At 48.7% G+C, this 19402-nt stretch overlaps 1 protein-coding gene and 1 non-coding gene across 2 annotated transcripts; both read right to left on the bottom strand.

The window, feature by feature from the left end:
- Positions 1-1759: 1759 nt before the first annotated feature.
- LOC139056320 (RAB7A-interacting MON1-CCZ1 complex subunit 1-like) lies at positions 1760-10322 on the bottom strand. Its single transcript, XM_070534477.1, has 5 exons — positions 10299-10322; positions 8617-8754; positions 6888-7005; positions 5054-5360; positions 1760-2129 (listed from the first exon to the last, which is right to left on the bottom strand). The coding sequence occupies exons 2-4, from the start codon at positions 8686-8688 to the stop codon at positions 5122-5124; spliced, it is 429 nt and encodes a 142-aa protein (XP_070390578.1). The 5' UTR covers positions 8689-8754; positions 10299-10322; the 3' UTR covers positions 1760-2129; positions 5054-5121.
- Positions 6176-6365, bottom strand: LOC139056571 (U2 spliceosomal RNA). The gene has a single exon (XR_011512452.1). It is a non-coding gene; the product is annotated as a U2 spliceosomal RNA (small nuclear RNA).
- Positions 10323-19402: the final 9080 nt, after the last annotated feature.

A 19402-nucleotide genomic window follows, 5' to 3' on the forward strand; every position in this document is an offset into this window, starting at 1 on the left:
TCTGAAGCCAAAGTAGTTTGGGAATCCCCGACTTTATGCATTTATCGCTACCAAAACACCAGACATCGTGGAATCTCGTACAGTCCACGCCTGTTACAACGTATCTGCATAAAACATACTTACGAATATAACAGATCTTTCCTCTCACTTAGTTTCGTGTGCTTATATTATTCACGCAACAAATCGCCTACAACAGACAAATTTTTGGGCAGATTTTGTCTAGATGGCATGAATACAATGTGGCGATCCCTGCGGCAGTCCACTGCATGCAACTATTTCCAGCCACTTGCGGAAAGTGCGATAATGCACTTTTTCGTATAGTACAAACACGCTAGCGGCAAGCCTCCCGCAACAGGGTGCTCCACACAACACTCCACCGGCTAAGGAAGAGTCTTTTGGGTCGACCACGCAAGCGGATCAACACCGTCAAAGTGCCAAAAGTGCTACCAGGCCTAATCCACTATGTGAAACCATGGCATACAGCACTTAAAAAACTACAGCCGACGATCGCAGAATGCACTGAGAACACTTTCTCATCGCATCAGTTTGCACAAAAATTAAAAAAGGAAACAACAATGCGTGGTGCGAGTGAGCCATCTCACATAGTGTGCAGTGGCAAGTTAAACTTGGCTCTATATTGCAGCTCTAGTTCTCGATACCTGCTTGACAGTGGTCGTCGCTTGTCGCGAAAGATAAAATTAAGACATCAGCTTATTGTAACGACAGCTGGGGGAAACAGTTGAGTGAAATCAGTTGTGTTGTTGACAGTTGTGTGAAAAACAAACTGTAGCCGATGTTAGTGTCAGCGGCGGCAGTGATGTCCTTAGGTCTGGCGGCGGTGCGGCGAGAAGCTGGTCGGCCAGCTTTGCACCATTGTGGCGGCAGTTAATCTTTCAGTTGTGCAGGTGTCTGAATATGCTCTAGGGTGAGCAAAATTGCCGTATTTCGGCAACCAGAGACCGAAAAACGGTGGACAGCAATGTGCCTTGGCACGTGGTTGTACCTTTACCGCGGAAACCTGCTGATCTATTGTTTACATTAACTTGGATGTTTCCAGTGTTCTTGCGATCGTATTCGGTTCGGACAGTGGTATATGCAAAGTTTCACCATTTCAACATGCCACGGCTGTAATTTTGGATTGAAATGACCTCGGATGTAACAAACGTTTCTCGCTGGATTATTACAGTCCGTTGTAACGAGCGTCGACTGTAGTATAAAAAGACTGCAGTGGGAATTCGGAAGCTAGGACACCACCAAAGAAACAATTCAATCTTCACTTGGCCGGTTTCTGCCTGTACTATCAGCATAAACTCAAACTGGGTGATTAGGATGTGTTGTTGCATATCCAGCTTTGCCTGAATGCAGAACGGCAACTCGTTCAAAACACGTGTTCAAAACCACACCATGCTAAAGAGCGATTCTACACCGTACTGCATAGCTCTGCACGCAGCTGGCGTTCAGATAAGTCCTTTCTTGTCATGTTTCAATTTGTGCTGACCGTAAATGCCCAGCTTGTTAAGTCGGTACATATGAATATGTATAAAATCCTGTGCCATGTTCATGACTGTTTACTTTTGAGAGTACTTTCACATTCGCATAATAAGTCTAGTGCAGCTGGCTAGCCAACCAACGTGCGCTCAAAGTGATATCCCCCAAAAGCAATCAATCCGAACATGGCCCATGGTGGTGATTTGGATGCATCAGAGCAAAGGGACATTCCCATGACAGGTTGATCATATGCACAAATAACAGGGCACGCTTGAAAAGGCATGAAACCAGTCTATCTAACACACAAACAACAGAGCGTGAGTGAACAGGGCTAATGCAGGGAATAAGAATCCAACTAAACTGTCTAAAGGGTTCGACAGTCATGGTTAAACTATTGCAGTCAGCTGCCTTTTGATGGTTAGCTCACACAAAACACTGGAGCTTTGCTAGCTAGCTAGATAGTATTACCGAAACAGGCCTGCTAGCTAGTGCCCAAAGCAGCAAATGTTCCCAGCTATTGGAACATGTTCTCCATCGTGGTCCCGCTGATAACAGTGCGAAAGTTCGCAAGAAGTTCGGGAACTATACAGGAAAGATTAACTTGATGACGCTCCTTCCGCCCGACAAGAATGTCCGTCAATCTGAAAGAGTACAAATAAGCAGCGTAAACTGAATGTTGTCGCTGAAAAAAAAAAAGAAAGAACAGTTGTGGCAGCATGGAAAGCAAAGCGGCTAGTGAAACGTTCCACCAATGCTCACGAACAGTGTTACCAATTATGGAAACATGACTCTCAATGCAAAAACTAAGTCGTTTTCACAAGTCGTTTCGCAGTACATGGTGCAGATCCTGTTGATGCCTCAAAACATGTGTGCATGGCCTTCATAAGTGCAATGCCGTACATCCTTTGTCTCTCATATCGGCACACAAGGAAGCTGCAAATCAGCAACAAGGGTTCACTTTATCGGTGCTGGCAGTTATTTAACTTCATACCATATGTAGCTGTAGCCAATATTTTCGTTGACTCTAAGAGGAAGAAATGAAGTTGGTGAAGCTGTGTAATGTGTAGGGCCAATAAAGAACGCGCAGTTGGGGACAGCCTAGGTGGTGGCATGAAGTAGGGAGATTTGCAAGCATAAGATGGGGGTCAGCTGGCACATGAGAGAAATAATTGGAGATAGCTGGGAGAAGCCTTTGTTCTAACATGGACATAAATAGGTTGATGAAGATGTGTAGCTGCACCAATTCATGCAGGTTTCCCTCAATTCCCCCCCACCTTCCACAGGGCGCATCCTGCAAATTTCTGCCATTGAAGCAACAACATACCGCAAATGAAACAGTGTATAATTAGGGTTTTGTTTCTAGGGTTTCTGGGCACTACTGAGTAGAGAGCTGTAATAATAACAGTAAGAATTCATGCTCTGTATAACAAGTTTTGCGTCAGTTATAGGTGGTGTCCATAACCAAACATTTGTAACGTGTTTCTAGCTCTCGCAATCACTTCCACCGCATGTAAGCAGCAAAAGCATGGATTTCAATGTCTGTATTTGCTATCCAGAGGGGGCCATCGCAGGGCATAGATTTGGACACCACCTATTTCACAAAAGCTTGTATTGCACGAAAGAATGCAGGCGTAAGATTTAAGTGATGTAAGACTATCGATAAATTGACCATCAGTAGTATCAATAGCTGGGCAAACGAATGCGCGATATTCAAATCTGTGCCCATGTAACGGCTCCTTCCAAGTAAAAGAAGCCGATCTCGAAGGCCATGCTTTTGCTGGATACATGGCCCAGAAGTGGTTGCAGGAGCCGCAAACATGTCACGGACACCATGTTTTGGACACCACTTACCAACTATTGATAGTATAATTTTTTTTTAATTATCGGAGGTGGTTTATGGGCCCTTGTGAGACTGACAACTACCCAGAACATGTTGCGAGATGTTGGTGGAAATGAAATGACCATGATTTTTAATGATAGAATCGAGCATGCAGTTCACGATTTAAGAAGGAAAATTGACATAGAAAGTTGGCAAAAGAAACGGTGAGTGGCGTAAACTGATGGTGAAACTTTGGTACTTCAGATGTAATATATGAGGTTACTGTAAAGCAAATCTCCTGCTATTAAGTGCCATGTACTTACTATTTAAAATTGCAGTTCTAATATCACTATGCATTTTCAATTCATTCTAGGCGTATTGCATTGTAAACAAAGTTCAATCTAATGAGCAGCGCTGCCTTTGCAGCAACAAGTGGAGTGGCAGACCTGTCGCGTCCCTCATTGCATGGCGGCATACACAAGTGCTTTTGTATGTGCACAAGTTCGCAAGTAGGCCAAGTTATGGGGTCTCTTTGTGAGATCCAAAATTGGGAGAACACCTAAACTTTTCCTGTAAGAGTGGAACGCGATAGCATTCAAAGATAGCATTCAAAGTTTGTGTTTGAATTTCCACGCAACAGAATTATGTTTTTCTGGTACATTTAAATTAAACTCCCACGCTATCACGTCTAGAGGCTGTGTTAAGGTCGTACTCTGTGATTTTTCTGGCCCATTTTACTTTGAAGAACTCAGTTGAAAGTAATCCCTCTGCACCACATGGAGGGCCTGCGTGGTTGTGGTTCGGAACGATTTTTCGCGAAATGACGTCCGACAACGGATATTTTGCAACATGGGGCCATTCAACGCTTTTGCGTTAAAATGCCACTGGCACCCTGTGCCGTAGATGGGTACCAGCAATACAATAGGTTGGTTCAATTCAGAAAACATGATATGGCACTGTGAAGAAAAAGGTGCAGGCAGTGCCGGTTGTGGTGCGCTGGGTCGCACCCATTCGCTGCAAGGTTAAAGGGCGCTCTGCACTGCGACGGCACCTAGCCTTGCACCCCGTGCAAACAAAGACGGAGGTGCAGGATGCACCTCTGTCCCTCAGACAATTGTCCCTTAGACAATCGAGGGCCTATATGCAGCACACTGTAAGCAGGTGCAAAAGGCACCACCAACTTGGTTGAATCGAAGCGACCTTAATAATAGCACTACTGGCACATCCTACCACTAATCTTAACTAGGAAAAAAAAAAAAAGTCACGACTTGGGTGTGACCAAAGCAGTCAGAGAGGAAAGCATGCGGTTATTACTGTAGAAATAATTCAACACTTCAGAAAAAGGATAGAAAATTGGGCGAGTCGGAACAGGTTCATGGTTCACAGCACAAAAAGACGTAGACATGCAGAAGAGACGAAAGGAGCGCTTGAAACTTTGGAAAACACGAACTGCGGGAACACCACCACCTTGACAAACAAAATATCATGCCCTTACTGCTAGGACCTCACTTGTCATCTACTTCCCACCAATGGCAGCATACGATTGCTAGTGCGCCCACCTATTACTGTTTCCAGCGTACGACTACATCCTCACTGCAGGTCGAAAAATTCTGATTAAAAAGGTTCCACGGCATTTTCTACATTACCACTGTGTGATTAAACACTCAGGCCATAAAGAGTACCACAAGAATTAGCTGTCAGCCACTTCAGGTGAATACAACTAGGCATCGTGCAACGAGCGAATACCTCACTCCTCGTCCGGGCTTTGTCTTTGGTCTGGCTTTGTGTCGGCTTCACCAGGCACCGGCTGCACTTCAGCACTGCTCCACCTCACCCAGTTGCGCCAGAAGCTGCCGGGCTCGGGTGCAGTTCCAGCCCGCGCCCTGCAGGGGACCCTCGACAGCACTGATGTAGTCTTGTAACAGCCGCTTGCCAAGTGGCAATGCGTGCGCCATCTCCAGCGGCCGGTCCCAGCGCTTCGAGTACGTCACCAGCCAGTAGCACATCTCGCCGGCGTACATCAGCGACAGTGCATGTACATCACTGTAGATGCCTGCGATGTTTGGGAAAGAAGGTGACCCTGCTGGATTCTGGTCACACAGAACAAAGGCTTCGCATGTACAAAGCAGCAGCAGGCATCCGCCATACATTTGCTAGGGAGGGGTTAGCATGATGAATGGCGACTACAGCTTGGGCTCCATCATTCAGCCATCCTTGCCTACACAGGTAAGTAGGTTCCATTTCATACTTGGCAAGCGGCACTGTGGAAACTATGATGCATTTTGCAGTGCAGTTGTTTTTGCATCTGTGAAGCATTTTATAGAATACAGCCGATTTCTTGTAAGTTGACTTTGACAGGACCAACAAGACTAATCAAGTTAACCAGTGGATTGAATGAAACAAAAGGCATTCGAATGAGCCCCAAAAATCATTGCGACATGAGAATGTGTTCTTTTCCTATTGCATAGTGTTCTAAAGCAGCAAAAAGAAACCAAAGCAAAATCGAGCTGGTGGGTGATGGCAAAATACGTACAATGCCACTAGAGTGAAGCATGATGCTCACTACCCACAACCTGCAGCAAAGAACGGCAGCACATTCCGGTTATCGCCTCTTAAAAGTGTGCAGTACGCTTCCAACGGCACTGGCAAACAGAAATGAAGAGGCATATCGTGATAGCTGTGAATGCAATATGTGACGACCTGTACTGAGATTCGTCAGTGTGTGTGGGCACTTTCACGTGATGCGCGGGCAAGTACTGTGGGGAAGCAGCTGCAGCAGTTGTTTTCGGTCATGCATGGTTTGTGCATTATTTCTTCTGCGAAACTGTTTATGGCTAGGTTCTGTGCATTCTTGTTTTGCATGTGTGAAAACCGTGGGGCGATCCCAGAGATAGTGCAATACAGGGTTGACTCGTGGCGGATGTGAGCCAGTCTTCAAGCACTCTGCCAACTTGCAAAAATAAGTTTAATATCTTGGGTCCAAGCAGAATCCGTATCAGATATTAAGCTGATAAGAACAGATACGTACTACACTTTGACCCGCATTGACCACATCCATGTTCGCACCTCCCTCTTTTTGTTGGGTTTGAAACGCTTCCTTATCTAGTTTCCTTTCCTTCCACTGTCCCGTGGTGGCGGTCCCGTCGAAACGTCACGCATGTCTACTTTCCTCTGGCTCCTCGGGGCGGCGGTCCCATCATCTACGTGAATGCACGTAAAAGAAAAACCTCTGTCGTGTTCTGCACAGCTTCGCTGGTCATCCACCTTCATAGAAGTGGAATGGCTCATGACTTTTTTGTTCACATGAGATCGAGCGGCCGGAAAACCTGTGACATGATCGCAGTTTGGCAATGTATGGAACGCTGGTGCCGAGAGAACGCGTTTTCTGGGAACCCATTAACTGGCAAAAAAGAAGCTTAACTTTATTTGGTCGTTTTCTTGTGTTCTCGGTCCGAACGTTGGCGCAGGGAAATCAAGCAAAAGAAGATCCTATCAACAAGGTTCCACTACATAATGATAGAGATGTTTGATCAGGATTGGCTTAACAGATTTCGAATGATTGGGATTCCACTGTACTTGCCTTTCTCCAGGAGTTCCAGCACGTCCGTCTGGCCAGACAGCACTGTGACATCTTCGGCGCTCAGTGGACGACGAACATTGAGCATTGCCGTGAGGTGGTGCACACCTTGCTGCAGCAGCTGCACGTTCACAAAAACGTAGAATGCACACTCGAAGTCCTGCCGCACTACTCCTAGCTAACCCCCTTCACTGTGCTTCAGAGCTGGCGCTTTTCACGAGGAGACATTAAACACTGCTTTCAGTTGCTGTATGGCTGAATTTGTCTCTCGTCTAGTGCTTAGCTGAATGACATCTCAAGTAGACAATATTCTAAACTTGCAAAAGTGCAGTGCAGACGGCACAGAAGCAAGGGGTACTTGTACAGCATGCAAGCACATGCAACACAAGAAGCACTAAAACAGAAAACTGTGTCAGCACTCTGTCCTATTGGTTCTCATCTAAAAAAATTTTGTATCTTGTACAGATGCTCTAACCACATAAGACAACATTGTCTGCTGTGTCCGCTTGATGGCTTTCTGTTTTTACTTCAGGTATAGTATTCTGTCAATAATTAAGTAAATGGAAGTTCGAAGAAGCACTTTGTTTGTCATACTAGTAGCCTTCTCTTCTATCCTCCCTGGAGAGCGCATTTGTAAGCTTGAATATGAATTACCAACTTACGAATTTCCAACAGACAAGGTGCATGTTTGTAAATGAAAGGCTGTAAACGAATGCGTACAGTGATGCAATATGCTGGCAAAAGGAGCAAATGAAAACATTGATGGACCCTTTTTCGAGGTCTTTGCCACACTGAACGACCTACACCAAATAGCTTTTGAAAACATGCTCCCAAATGATAACCTCATTGAGAACACCTTTTACGGAAGAGTATGTCATAAGCTGTCTTTGTTTTAGACAAAAGAGATGGCGCTGCCACCACAAATGTGCATCAGACCTGTGGTGTACGGAGCATTACTTTGCCATTCTTGCTGCTGAAACTGGCGCATGCTACAGGGCAGGTTTTGTTATGCCAGTTTTTTTATAGATAGCATTGCATGCCTGCATGCATACATCATGGCTCACACAATGAAAAAAAAAATCTTGGAAGGGCTACTGAATAATTTGCTAGTGCTTTTGAAGGATGGCTAATAAAAAAAGCATCTGCAACATGTCACGCAAGCTAAGCAACATGAACCAAGAAAATGCCTGTGTTCAAATACACAGCAACGCGCTTTTAGCAGTGGAACTGAATGTTTCATATGGGCAAGCTCATCAAAAATCAATTGTGCGGCTGCAGAGGGAGAGGCAAGCATAAATGAAAGGCAGGCAGGTTAATGAGCACCGAGCCTGGTTGGCTACCCTGCACGAGGGAAAGGGAAAAGCACTGCTTGTTTAATGCGGTTCCCGAAGGTTGCTGTAACAGTTAAACTATCCTCAAGTTACTGTCTTTTTTTTTGTTGCTTTCTCTGCATGTTCATTTTTTCTTGGAGTGGTCATATACAAAATGGCCAAGTTTGATACAAATGCGCCATAATGTCTTTTTCTTTTCTTATAGGCATGCTCCAGCACTTCTGGCTAAAGAGCATGTCTTGATTTTGAAATGCGGAGGCCTATGGGAACTTCGAAAAGGCTTTTCTTGACAATGTCTGTGGGCGTGACAAGCTAGAAGGTACTAACTGCTTCCTTGTTGCATGACATGAGCTTCGAGGCAAGCACGTCCTTTTGCTGAGTCAGCAGGCAGCTCAACTTACAGCAAAAAAAGTTTCCTGGTTGGCCGTTAGCCAACTGTGGTCGTCGTCCCCCTCCTTGCTCTGGCAGAACATGTAGACTAGTCCTCCCTTCCGCCATTCTATGCACTCTGCAAGCTCGTCGCCGAGGCCTTCTACCACCTGTAAAGAAATATACATTTATAGGGCTTAAAGGGACATTAAAGAAAAACACTAAATCAATTTACACAGATAAATTATTGTTTCAAAACTGCCTTTGCGAAGCTTGATTACTCGAAAAGAAACTTTCACTTCTAAAATGGAACTTTCACCTTAGTTTTGACAACACCAACCAAAGTGGTGTTTCAGAATACAATGCAGTTCATATTTAGCAATAAAACATCAACTACGCCTGAGCATATGCCATCAAAATCCATGACACAATGGTTGGCTGGTGCAGGAACCTTCAGGTGGCATTGCCACTCATCGTTTGCTGTCTTTTCTAGCTTATCAAGCCTCCTACCCCTCTTTTTGGTGTTACTGTAGAAGGGCAATTTACTAAGAGCTCAAACGTCTACTCTTTAGTGGCCCCTAGGTTTTGATGCTGCACTGTTAGCTATGAGACATCATAAAGTGGGGCTGCAGGTTAATTTTGACCACCCGGGAATCTTGCACGTGTACCCAAAGCAATGGTACTCCAGCTCTGCATCTTTGATGGCCGGGATTCAAATCCAGGACCTTGCCCTCAGCAGCACGGCACCGTAGCCACAATCTTCTTCTGTGCATTGACCCCCCCCTGTCTTCGCAATGAATACAATAGCCAATGAGTCACGGATCGAGAGTATGACAGCACGACCTGATAAATAGTAGGACAAAACTTTGAAACTTGAAACTTGTGCTAATGGCAGGAAGTCTTGCTCGTGCCCACATAATTTCCAACCTCATCTTGTACATGGTGTCTTCCGCTGGCTTTTGTAATTGTAACCTTTTGTAACCAAGCCTTTGTAATTGTATTGACTAATGTCCTACCTATATTTAGCAAAAAGCACAGAGTTTCTCACTATACGAAAAGAAACGTGAATAATTTTTATCGCCAAACTTTCTGAACTCCTATTGGGAACTTTGCTTTTGTACGCCTCCGTTGTTTGTCGTTTCCATGCTTCCACCAATCTTACAATCACCTCTTACTAATCTTTACTGCAGGCATGTTTGCTTTCGCCCTGCTCTCCCTGAACCCAATGATTTCATGGAGGCAGACTTGCCTAAATCGCCGTAAGAATCGTGGGAATCCAGCAAGGTTGGGTGAGAGCCTCTCGCGGCGGCCGCACCGCCCCGATGCCGCTCGATGCAGCGCCCGCAATCTCAAAGGCCATGCGTGCCACTGCGCCGACGGTTGTCACGTGACTCTACTCCAACCAGGGCGGTCGCAACGCGCGGTAAGGCGGTTGCTATGGGAAAGCAAGCGACGTTCCAGGCATCTAATTAGAGTAGGCGCCGTCCAAAGGGAGCAGCAAAACTAACGACCTCGTCACCCGTTTCACTCGTAGCAGACGACGGGTTCGGTTTTCGAATGATTGAGAGTGTGACGTATGCGCATTCTGTGGTCCCGCCCCACCGCAATGGTGGCCGCTGACGAAAGCGCGGTGACGACGAATCACGATAGAGCAACTGAACGTTCGCAAAATCAAGCTGTTGCTTGCGCGATCGCGCCCTGGCAGTTTCGTTACCTTTGCTCGCGCGCGGTCTTGCTTATGGGCAGGTTGCAAGTGCTAGGCGGCGCCCTGTCTTTCCGACCCCTAGCGCCATCTGACGAATAGTTGCGCGAATGTGATAGGATTACTCACGGCGTCAGCAGCCCGCGCTGCGTGTTTGGCGTCCTGTCAAACGGTAGCGATGGCGCTAAACAGCGTGCCGATATTAATTTTAACCGGGTTTCGGGAATTACAAGATCTTCATAGCTTTTTTCGTGAAAAGAATTTAGAGAAAGGAAGTCGTCTATTTGAAGTGGGGCACGTCTACGACGTGAGGGAAGTGTTGAACTCGCACTGATCGGAAGTGACTGCTAGGTTTATTCCGCAAACGAAAAATAATGCACCAGCGAGATGCGTGAAGCTCAGCGTAAGTTACTTCGTTATCTACGGTGTGGACGCATGAAATTATAGGCGACATTGATTCTTGAAGATCGGCGACAGCAGACAAATCCTAGCGGGGAGCTGCGATTGCCGTGCTGGCATCGCAGGGAAGTGCAAGGACGCCGCGGTAGTTTCCCTGTACATACAGGACGGCAAATACGAATCCAAAACATCTCATCCAGGAACGTGGGGCGTACGAACGACTCGTAGGACCTACCAGAGGTATTGTAACGTTGCTCTCCCCAAACACAAAAAAAAGGGGATGAATTTACCAGTTGTGTTAGCCAACGCTGGGAAAATATTTTCGCCCAAGTTACTGGAAGTGCGATACTCTTATGTTGCGATTTTTCAGTGCGTGCAAAGGAGGTTCCAATTAACCACGTTCTCAAAAATTTTGGTTATCTCAAGTGCCCCTTCGTTGATAATATGCTGGGCGCAGAAGGGCGTATGCCAGCTCAGCCGGCTGCAACCCCTCCTAAAATCTCTCAGCAAGCCCTAGCGCTGTTTGAATGGGAGAGGATTGGGAAAGAGTTCCACAGCTTTACTGCGGTACAGTGTGGGAACAAACTACTTTGTTTGCTGCATATCCTGGTAAGCACTGCAGGCAGTGGCGTAACAACTGGGGTGGGGGGGGGGGGGGGTGCGTTGGCCCCGGGTCCAAGGGGCCAGTGGGAGGGTGTCACATAAGTCTGGAGACACACGGAAATTGTTGATAACCTCACCTTCCTCGAATAAACCCGGGGGAGGGGGGGAGGGGACAGAAGACCTATGGGCCCCGGGTGCCAGACGACCTAGCTACGCCACTGACTGCAGGTGTCCCGTTGCTGCCATCATTGCTGTAAAAGCAAGAATTCAGCGTTATAACGCACTTGACACAACGCCGGAACATAAAACAGCTTATGCCGTCGGACGAGCGCTATCCAGTGTTGACGCCGTTCTGCTTCATACGGTCGGCTTGGAAACCTGTAAAACTTTGTTCCTCGTGAGTTGGTGTACGTGCTGTGGAAGCCCACTACTCAACAGCTCGGGTCGCACTTCGGCATTGGTCAGAAAAGGCAACAGCTACGCGCGAAACAGTCCACATACAGGCTTTCCGAACGCAAGCGGGCCGATCGTATCCTGCCGGTTCCGCGCTCGCCGCCGCGAGGGGCGCCCTAGTAGGCGCGGGAACTACGTTCGCAACCTGCCTATGAGCGTAATGTCGTCCCACAAGGACGTGCGATTGGGCCCGCACGTCTCGCCACACCAACGGGACTTGCTGGTCGCCTTCATGGAGAAGCATGCGTTCCTCGTGACAGGGTCCCGCGCGCCCAGCCCAGAGGCTACGGTGGAACGCAAGAGAGAGCTGTGGGAAGAAATCACTGCCCTGCTGAACGCTGAGGACCCAGCGAGGAAGTCGTTTCGGAAGTGGCAGGCTTTCTGGCGCAAGGAGGTGTTCCTCTCCCGCCGCGATGCCGCCGAAACCCAAAGGTGAGTGCGAGATCTGCCAGCTGCTCGCCATGTTTACAACGCCGTTCGAACTTGCAGCGGTGGCCGCCTATCTGGTGTTCGTGGCCGCATCATGCAGTTATAAATAGTCGGCCCCGCATCGGTCGACTGGCCTGTGTGAGCAACGACGCTCTCAGCCGCTTGACGAGGTGACGCATTTGTGTTTTAATGTTAGCAGGTGTGCAAGGGAGGTGAAAGAAAAACTGCTGGAGTGGATGGAGGGAGCGCCCGTCAAGTGAATCAAGTGAAGCCGCCGCGTCGCCATCTCGCGGGGGGCGAAAGCGCGCCAGTCGGCGCAGATTATGTGTTTGGAGTCGTCGTATCTTGCCGTGCCCGGTGCTGCGCGGATCCCAAAACGTGATAGTGCGCTCAGGTGTTTAAGAGCGCAGCTCTTTGGCGTCCGTTCCTGGGTTTCGCGTCGTCGTCGGCGTTGTCGTCGGCCTCGTAACCAGCTCCGCCCCCCTTTCATCCCCCCAGCGCTAGCAGCGACCGACTGATACCGCTGGATGCCGCTGACGCCGCTAGAGAGTCAAGATAACGTGACTGCATAGAACACCGTCGCCGCCATGCAGAAAGAGGAGGAAAGGGTGACCCCCCCCCCCTGTTTTTGTGTGGCGGATAGGGTGCTCTTCAGTTGCCGACGCGCCGGTTATTTCACGTAGGCCCCGGCACGTCGACGAATACGTGACCACCTTCCCACGGCTAGACCTGGTTCTTAGCGCTGCGGAAGCGAGGGTATCATATTGTTTGTGTCGGCATCGGCGGCGTTGTCCCTGAAACCAACTCCGCAGCTGGGGTTGACTCACTATAGGCGTCAGCGGCATCAGTCAGTCGCTGCTATCTCTTCCCTCCTCCATTTATCGTGTTGTCCGCTTGCTGCGCGCGCTTCTGCCCCCACCGTTTGCCGCTGGGTGTACACGCCGCCCCCCTCTTCCTGCGAGTCTCCGGTTGTCAAAGCGCCGGCTCGAACTCAATTCCTTTCTTCGCTCCTCCTCCAATGCAACCCCTGTGCGGTGGCAATCAGAGAGCCAGATCGGTGGCGGCGGATCTGTATATGTGCACCGCCCGAGCCGAAATTGCCGCTGCCGTTTGCCCTGTGCGGTGGCAATCAGAGAGCCAGATCGGTGGCGGCGGATCTGTATATGTGCACCGCCCGAGCCGAAATTGCCGCTGCCGTTCGCCACTGCGAAATTATCTGCCAGTTCTTTCTGAGCCATGAGCGAGACGACCGATGGAAGTCCTCCGTCTGCTACTGCTGCTGCTGCTGCTAAACGAGCTGCCAGAGCAGAGGCCCAGCGCCGTCGCCGTCAGAATCCAGAGGTGCGTGCCGCCGAAGCAGAAGCTTACCGTCGCCGCCGTCGAGATGATCCAGGAGTACGCGTCGCCGAAGCAGAGGCTAAGCGCCGCCGCCGAGAAGACCCTGCCGTTCGCGCCGCCGTCGAGAGCAACCAGCAGTAAGCGAGGCTGAAGCAGAAGCTCATCGCCACCGCCGAGAAGACCCTGCAGTTCGCACCGCCGAAGCGGAGGCTCATCGCCGCCGTCGAGAGCAACCAGCAGTAAGCGAGGCTGACGCAGAAGCTCATCGCCGTCGCAGAGAAGACTCTACCGTTCGCGCGGCCGAGGCCGAGGCCAAACGCAAACAAAGGCTCGCAAACAGCTGCGCTCAAATTTCGCATTAGGAAGTAACGTAATTGTCGGTAATTTTTTAGAAAAGTTAACGCACAAGTAGTTGACATGTTAGCGTTATCCGGTTAAGTAAGGTCGCAGATTAGCATTGACTGGCTCCCTGAAATATAAACGAAAAGTTTATATTTCAGGCTGAAAGGAAACGGCCGCCACCAATGTTCCAGACCTTCCAGGCAATGAGGATGCTAAAGCACCGGCAAAACCTGATGATAATGAAGATAATAATGAATACTTAGGTTTGTTGCAAGTACTGCTTTTTCTCATGCTACATTTTCAGCTTTTAATTGCTTTTTGTTCTGACAGCTTGCATGATTGATCGGTTTCTACACTGCGTTAAAGAAGGTGAATAAAGCTAATTATTGGGCGAATTTTTTTCCTACTTCGCGGCAGCTGCATATTGAGGCCGATAAAATTTTAAAAAAAGAAGAAGAAAATGCCCCAGTACTCATGTATCTGCGATCCGGAGAGCTCCAATATGGCTCGCCTCATAGTCCACGGTATTGCATTAAAACTTGAAAATCCGTTAAGAAAAGTCATTGAACAGCGCTGCGAAGCTCTTGGCAGGTCACATCTTGCCCCCCCCCCCTCAAGATGGCCGCCGCTAGCTTCACCGATCCCATAGGCCGGTTATATAGGCGTCTTCCACTCCAGCTGTTGTTTCTTTAAAGGCCAACTGCAACGAAACTTCACTTGGGCTACGGTGGAACTTGGGCTACGGCTACGATGGCTCAACTGACTAGGAGAGATATACATACGCGAAATATGTGAAAAGGAACGCCACCAGAGAAAGACGAAACCAAGATGTACCGCAATGTGTGAATGAGCGTCTACAATTTGCGTGGAACACGATGCATATAATATGCACGCATGAGAGCGCGGCGCGCTGTTCACCGCCGCGAAGAAGCAATCAGGACACACACACACACACACACACAAAAGCTTTAAACGGTTCACCACGGCTCGTATCACACCGCTTCGCGATGCGGAACGGAGCGTTAGCACCTAAAAAGATAACGCTAGAAGTAAGGAAATCCGGAGATGACCGTATACACTTGGCTGAGCGAGGTAAATTTAAGTCCTCAAGCGCCGGCGTTGCAATCCGTGAAGTCCCCGTAAAGATGGCGGCGAGCGCCCATCGCCTCTTTTAGTCGTCTGCTAGCCAGAGAACTTCCAGAGAGCAGCCAGACCAAAATCGTCCTGGCAGGTTCTGGCAGCCCGCGGGTAGCCAGAACCGTCCAGCCCGGCGGAAGTGCGTAGCGCGGTGGGCGGAGCAACGCGAGAAAAACGAAGACGCTCTGGCTGGCTCTGGCAGCCCGCGGGTAGCCAGAAGTGGAAAATCGAAGAAGCCAAGTTGCATACGTGGCGGTGCGCCCAGCGTGATTCATTCACGCAAACGCTTTGCCATGTTTGGCTTCAACAGAGCGAGGACGCTTATGCCTCAGGCTATGCAATGTCAGGCGACGTAAGGAATTTACTCTGCGTTCTGCGCAAAGCGGCTTGCTCCGCCCGCTTGGATGGGTAGCTGCTAGCGCGTAAAACATGAAAGCCACCAATGCACAATACAGGTGCCGTGAGTACACAATGTACACAAAAAAAAAACGTAGAAATCGTTGAAGATATTGACCCGTGTAGACCTCCCTGTACCTACTCCATCGGAGCATGTGTGGCCGGCGGCGTCAGCATAACAGTCGACTGCCGACTTTCGCGCGGCAGGTGCTTGATGCGCGCAAGTAGCTGTTTTGAGAAAGATGCGATGAAGCAACGGGTGAGGATTGAAGCCAGGCATGTGCAGTGACTGAAATGCGCCTCTGTAAGTAGGGAACGTCTGGTTATTCACGGAGTGAACGAGTACATGCGCAGCGGTTTCAGCGTCCCGTTGTTTCATCGCAGCCGAGCACCGCTTCCCTTGGTGCACACTAGATGGCGCCACCAGTTTCATGTCGGGGAATTTTTATTCGTCAGCGTCGCTTCAGACGATGCGGATTTCGATTCATTCTGGCAGAATTGGCCAAGCATCTGGCTCAGAACGTCGTACAAACGACAAATTACGGTCAAACGGCCCCTGTGCGCAAAACTAGAGCGTGAACAAGTACGCGAGAAAAGGACTACCGCTGCCTGCCGTTTTCACATGCGCACAGCAGACCCTCGGCATTTTGCGGCGTTGACACGGCTGCTCCACACCTCAAACCACAAATACACGAGATGAAAGACGAGGTTTTCGAACAGACCACACGAGGAAGCGGTACGAATAGGGCGGTCGAACAAAGAAAGCGCGTTGCTGCAAACGTCAACTCGCCCCTTCGCGCGCTCAGTGTGGACGATCGCTCGCAATGGGGGGCCTCGAGGTGGGTAAGCGTGACGTTACATCCGGTTTTGCCAGAGCTTTCGGAGGAGGCCGGTAGGTGCTGTGATTTGAGAAATATTCATTAAAATAATTACTTTTCGCTCACTTCTCCTCAGAAAGAGTGTTGTTTTGGTCGCTCTCGGTGCGACAGCTATCACTGGAGACAGAAATCTCGGCGACAAATTTTTTATTCACTATCCCTTTAACTAAGCCACAGCCAGTTTTTTGCTAACACAGTGACAGTGATGTCACAAGGCTTTGATCGGTCACTTGACTCCAAAAGTTGACTGCCCGAACCTAAAATATGTCAGAGCGTGTAGTCTGCTGCTCTCTAAAATAGCGTTAAATAACCGCTCCTATTGCATTTTTTTTTGCAAGCTTTCTACTCAGCTAGACATCCACGGACATTAAAAACAAGATATGCTCACCTTCCCATGAAACAGAATTGATCAGCCCATTGCATATATCGGGCGGAGGACTTACTCGTGAATACTTTTACAGTACTTTTACCAGATCATCTGCCTTTCACTACGGCACACAGCAGTAAATCCTGATGTCACCTACGACATTAGGCTACTAAAGAAAGCTAGATTATCCTATGAATCTTTTAAAACAATTTTCCCCGTCTCTTACGGAGGCTAGGAAACGGAAATTTATGCCATCGATCTAGCATTGCAGCTGCCACCTATGCTCGTTGTTTACATTTCTTGCACCGCTCCTCCTCTTCTAGTTTCAGTATTCAAACTCAAAGCATGCGCAAATATGTTTTCTTTGGTATATTTGCGAATTTATTTGTTTACCGCCAATACAAGAGCTTTGTGCCTGCCGAAATGGCAAGACAAGCGCTGAACAGATCGCAGAAGCAGAGGACAGCGAACAGGTTATAACTAGCGCCACTCCGCTCGTACGTTCTTTCCCTAGCGGCGAAAGGGGCGAACTAGACCAGGCGTGCTGGAGGAGGGAGATCTGTGCAGGTCTGGAGTTCAGTAGGTCGTGAGACGCTGCTAACGAAAATTTGGGGCGCTATTCTGGACATTCCGCCATTTTCTTCGGTGCGTGACGTAGGCGCGACGCAAACAAAATGGCGCTGGTGGCCCAGTTTTGCTTACGTAACGTGACGCCAACTTGACGTTTCGCCTAAGAAACTGAAATGAAGGCACTGAATGTAGCGTTATCGGTAAAGCAAAACAGTTTTCCTCCGCAGTAAAAATAAAGCAGCTATCTCAAAGCGTATGATTGTTCCGTCGAAAACGCTTCGCGCTTCCGTCGTCTGCTGCGTACAAGCCGTCGTCTGCTTCAATAGCTAGGATGCGTGTCCCCGGAAAATGCAATGAGTCATCGTATGTTGGCGCCAATGCCCTTGTTTTCTTGCTTGAGACAACATACGCGACCTACCAGTGGTGATGCGCGCACGTTCTAGGCCACGTTATCGCTATTTCGTGAAACGCAAGTGACTCAGCCCGACTCGGCTGGCTCAGAAACGGCCGAATATCACCGATAGCGTTGCGGGCGCCAGAGATAACCACTAGCGCGACGCAAGCGCCGGCGCTGCCATCTCTTGTTCATTTCGCTGGTTACTCGCACCGCGGGAGGAAACTTCAAGGCGCCACCTTGCGTACATTTCTTTTTATAAATTAGAAAGAGGCCGTTGTCATAACGGATGATTGTGCGAAAAGGCATTAATCTCGATTACAATACAAATGCAGCAGTGAAAAGTGGACAACATTGCTGAAAGTTTGCTATATTCAACCAATATTATTTCGTATAAACGCGTTCTTTTAAAAAACGATGGCCCCAAACACAAATGCCAACACCACCCGAGAGCGATGCAAATACTATGAGCACGCGTTATGAACAAAAGATTTTCGTGGCGCCAAATGACGGGGAAAATGTGGCGATACGCATTCCTCTCGGCTGCCATTGCATATGGCTGCCCATTAGCATAATTCGCGCGGCTCGTCGCAGCAAGAATTATGGCGGAAAATCTCAGCAATGGCGGCCCAGCGCAACGTCACGCATCGTCAAAATGACGATTACGAAACAGCCCTTCCTGTGACGCTCCTCACGAGATATTCCTTCAGCCAATCAGCAAGCTGACATGGCGCATATCTTGGATCGCCACCACATATTCGCGCAATTGCAGATGCATTGCACTGGCTTCTGCACGCTACCACTCACATTCTTTTTGAAGCGCTAACATCACAATATATCTGCCAAGGACCAAAAAAATGTATTAGTTCATAAAATTTGCAGCTCCACGTCACGTTTCGTCATCTTGATGAAAACGCAAAATTGCATTTTGCAATACTTCCGCTTCCCGGCACAAATTTCAGAACACGTGACCTTTCGACAGCCAATCAGAGAGTAAACATGGCGGATAATGGCGGCCGTGCAGCCGCCATGCGTGTCCAGAATAGAGCCCTTGGCAGCTTTTGTCACATTGTTTGACATGCATTTGTTTACACGCTATAGTATAAACATAAAAAGAACAACAAAAATTAATAGCTAGATTGCAGCGCTATGTAATAACTGGTTGCCCGAAGAAATGTTAACAAAAGGCGCAACGAATCTGGCGCCAGATTTTGCGGGATGGTGTCTTGCGGCTGGTACACACGGCCGGTCTCGAGGGGTGCGCGCGCTTCTCTTCTTACGGCCTTCGCAATGGGGTCTGTTTCCACCTCCCACCGCACCGCGGTGGGGTCGCCACTGCCCCACTGCTCCGCCGCTGCCACCGCCGTTCACGCGGAAGGAGAACGCGCGCCCACTCCAAGTCCGTCCCGCGTGAGTGGTAACCGTCAGGTCCTGATATTTCACCCCTCTGTATTATGCAAAGACCGCGCAATTAGCCTCTTCGATTTGACAGCTAAGAGTTATAAACACCAGAATAATTACCGCGCGCTATCGCGTGCTCTTCTTCAGTATGACTGCATGGTCGCATGAGGCTTTGGTACACTCACATCAACACTTTCTACCCGTTAAATTCGGAGAGAAACAAATCTATCAGCCTCTTCAGTTTGCCTACTGACGAGTTATAACCAGTGTGTAGAATTATAAGTGACCTGAAGCGTTTATATGAGATTCCTAAGAATTCCGAAGCGTATAAAATATAGCTCCTGAAATCTCAAGCGCTGCCGTTATTGTTTTGCACGAAAGCGGATTTAGCATGAATTCATGACGCTGG

Source organism: Dermacentor albipictus, chromosome 2, assembly GCF_038994185.2.
Source record: "Dermacentor albipictus isolate Rhodes 1998 colony chromosome 2, USDA_Dalb.pri_finalv2, whole genome shotgun sequence".
Taxonomy (NCBI): domain Eukaryota; kingdom Metazoa; phylum Arthropoda; class Arachnida; order Ixodida; family Ixodidae; genus Dermacentor; species Dermacentor albipictus.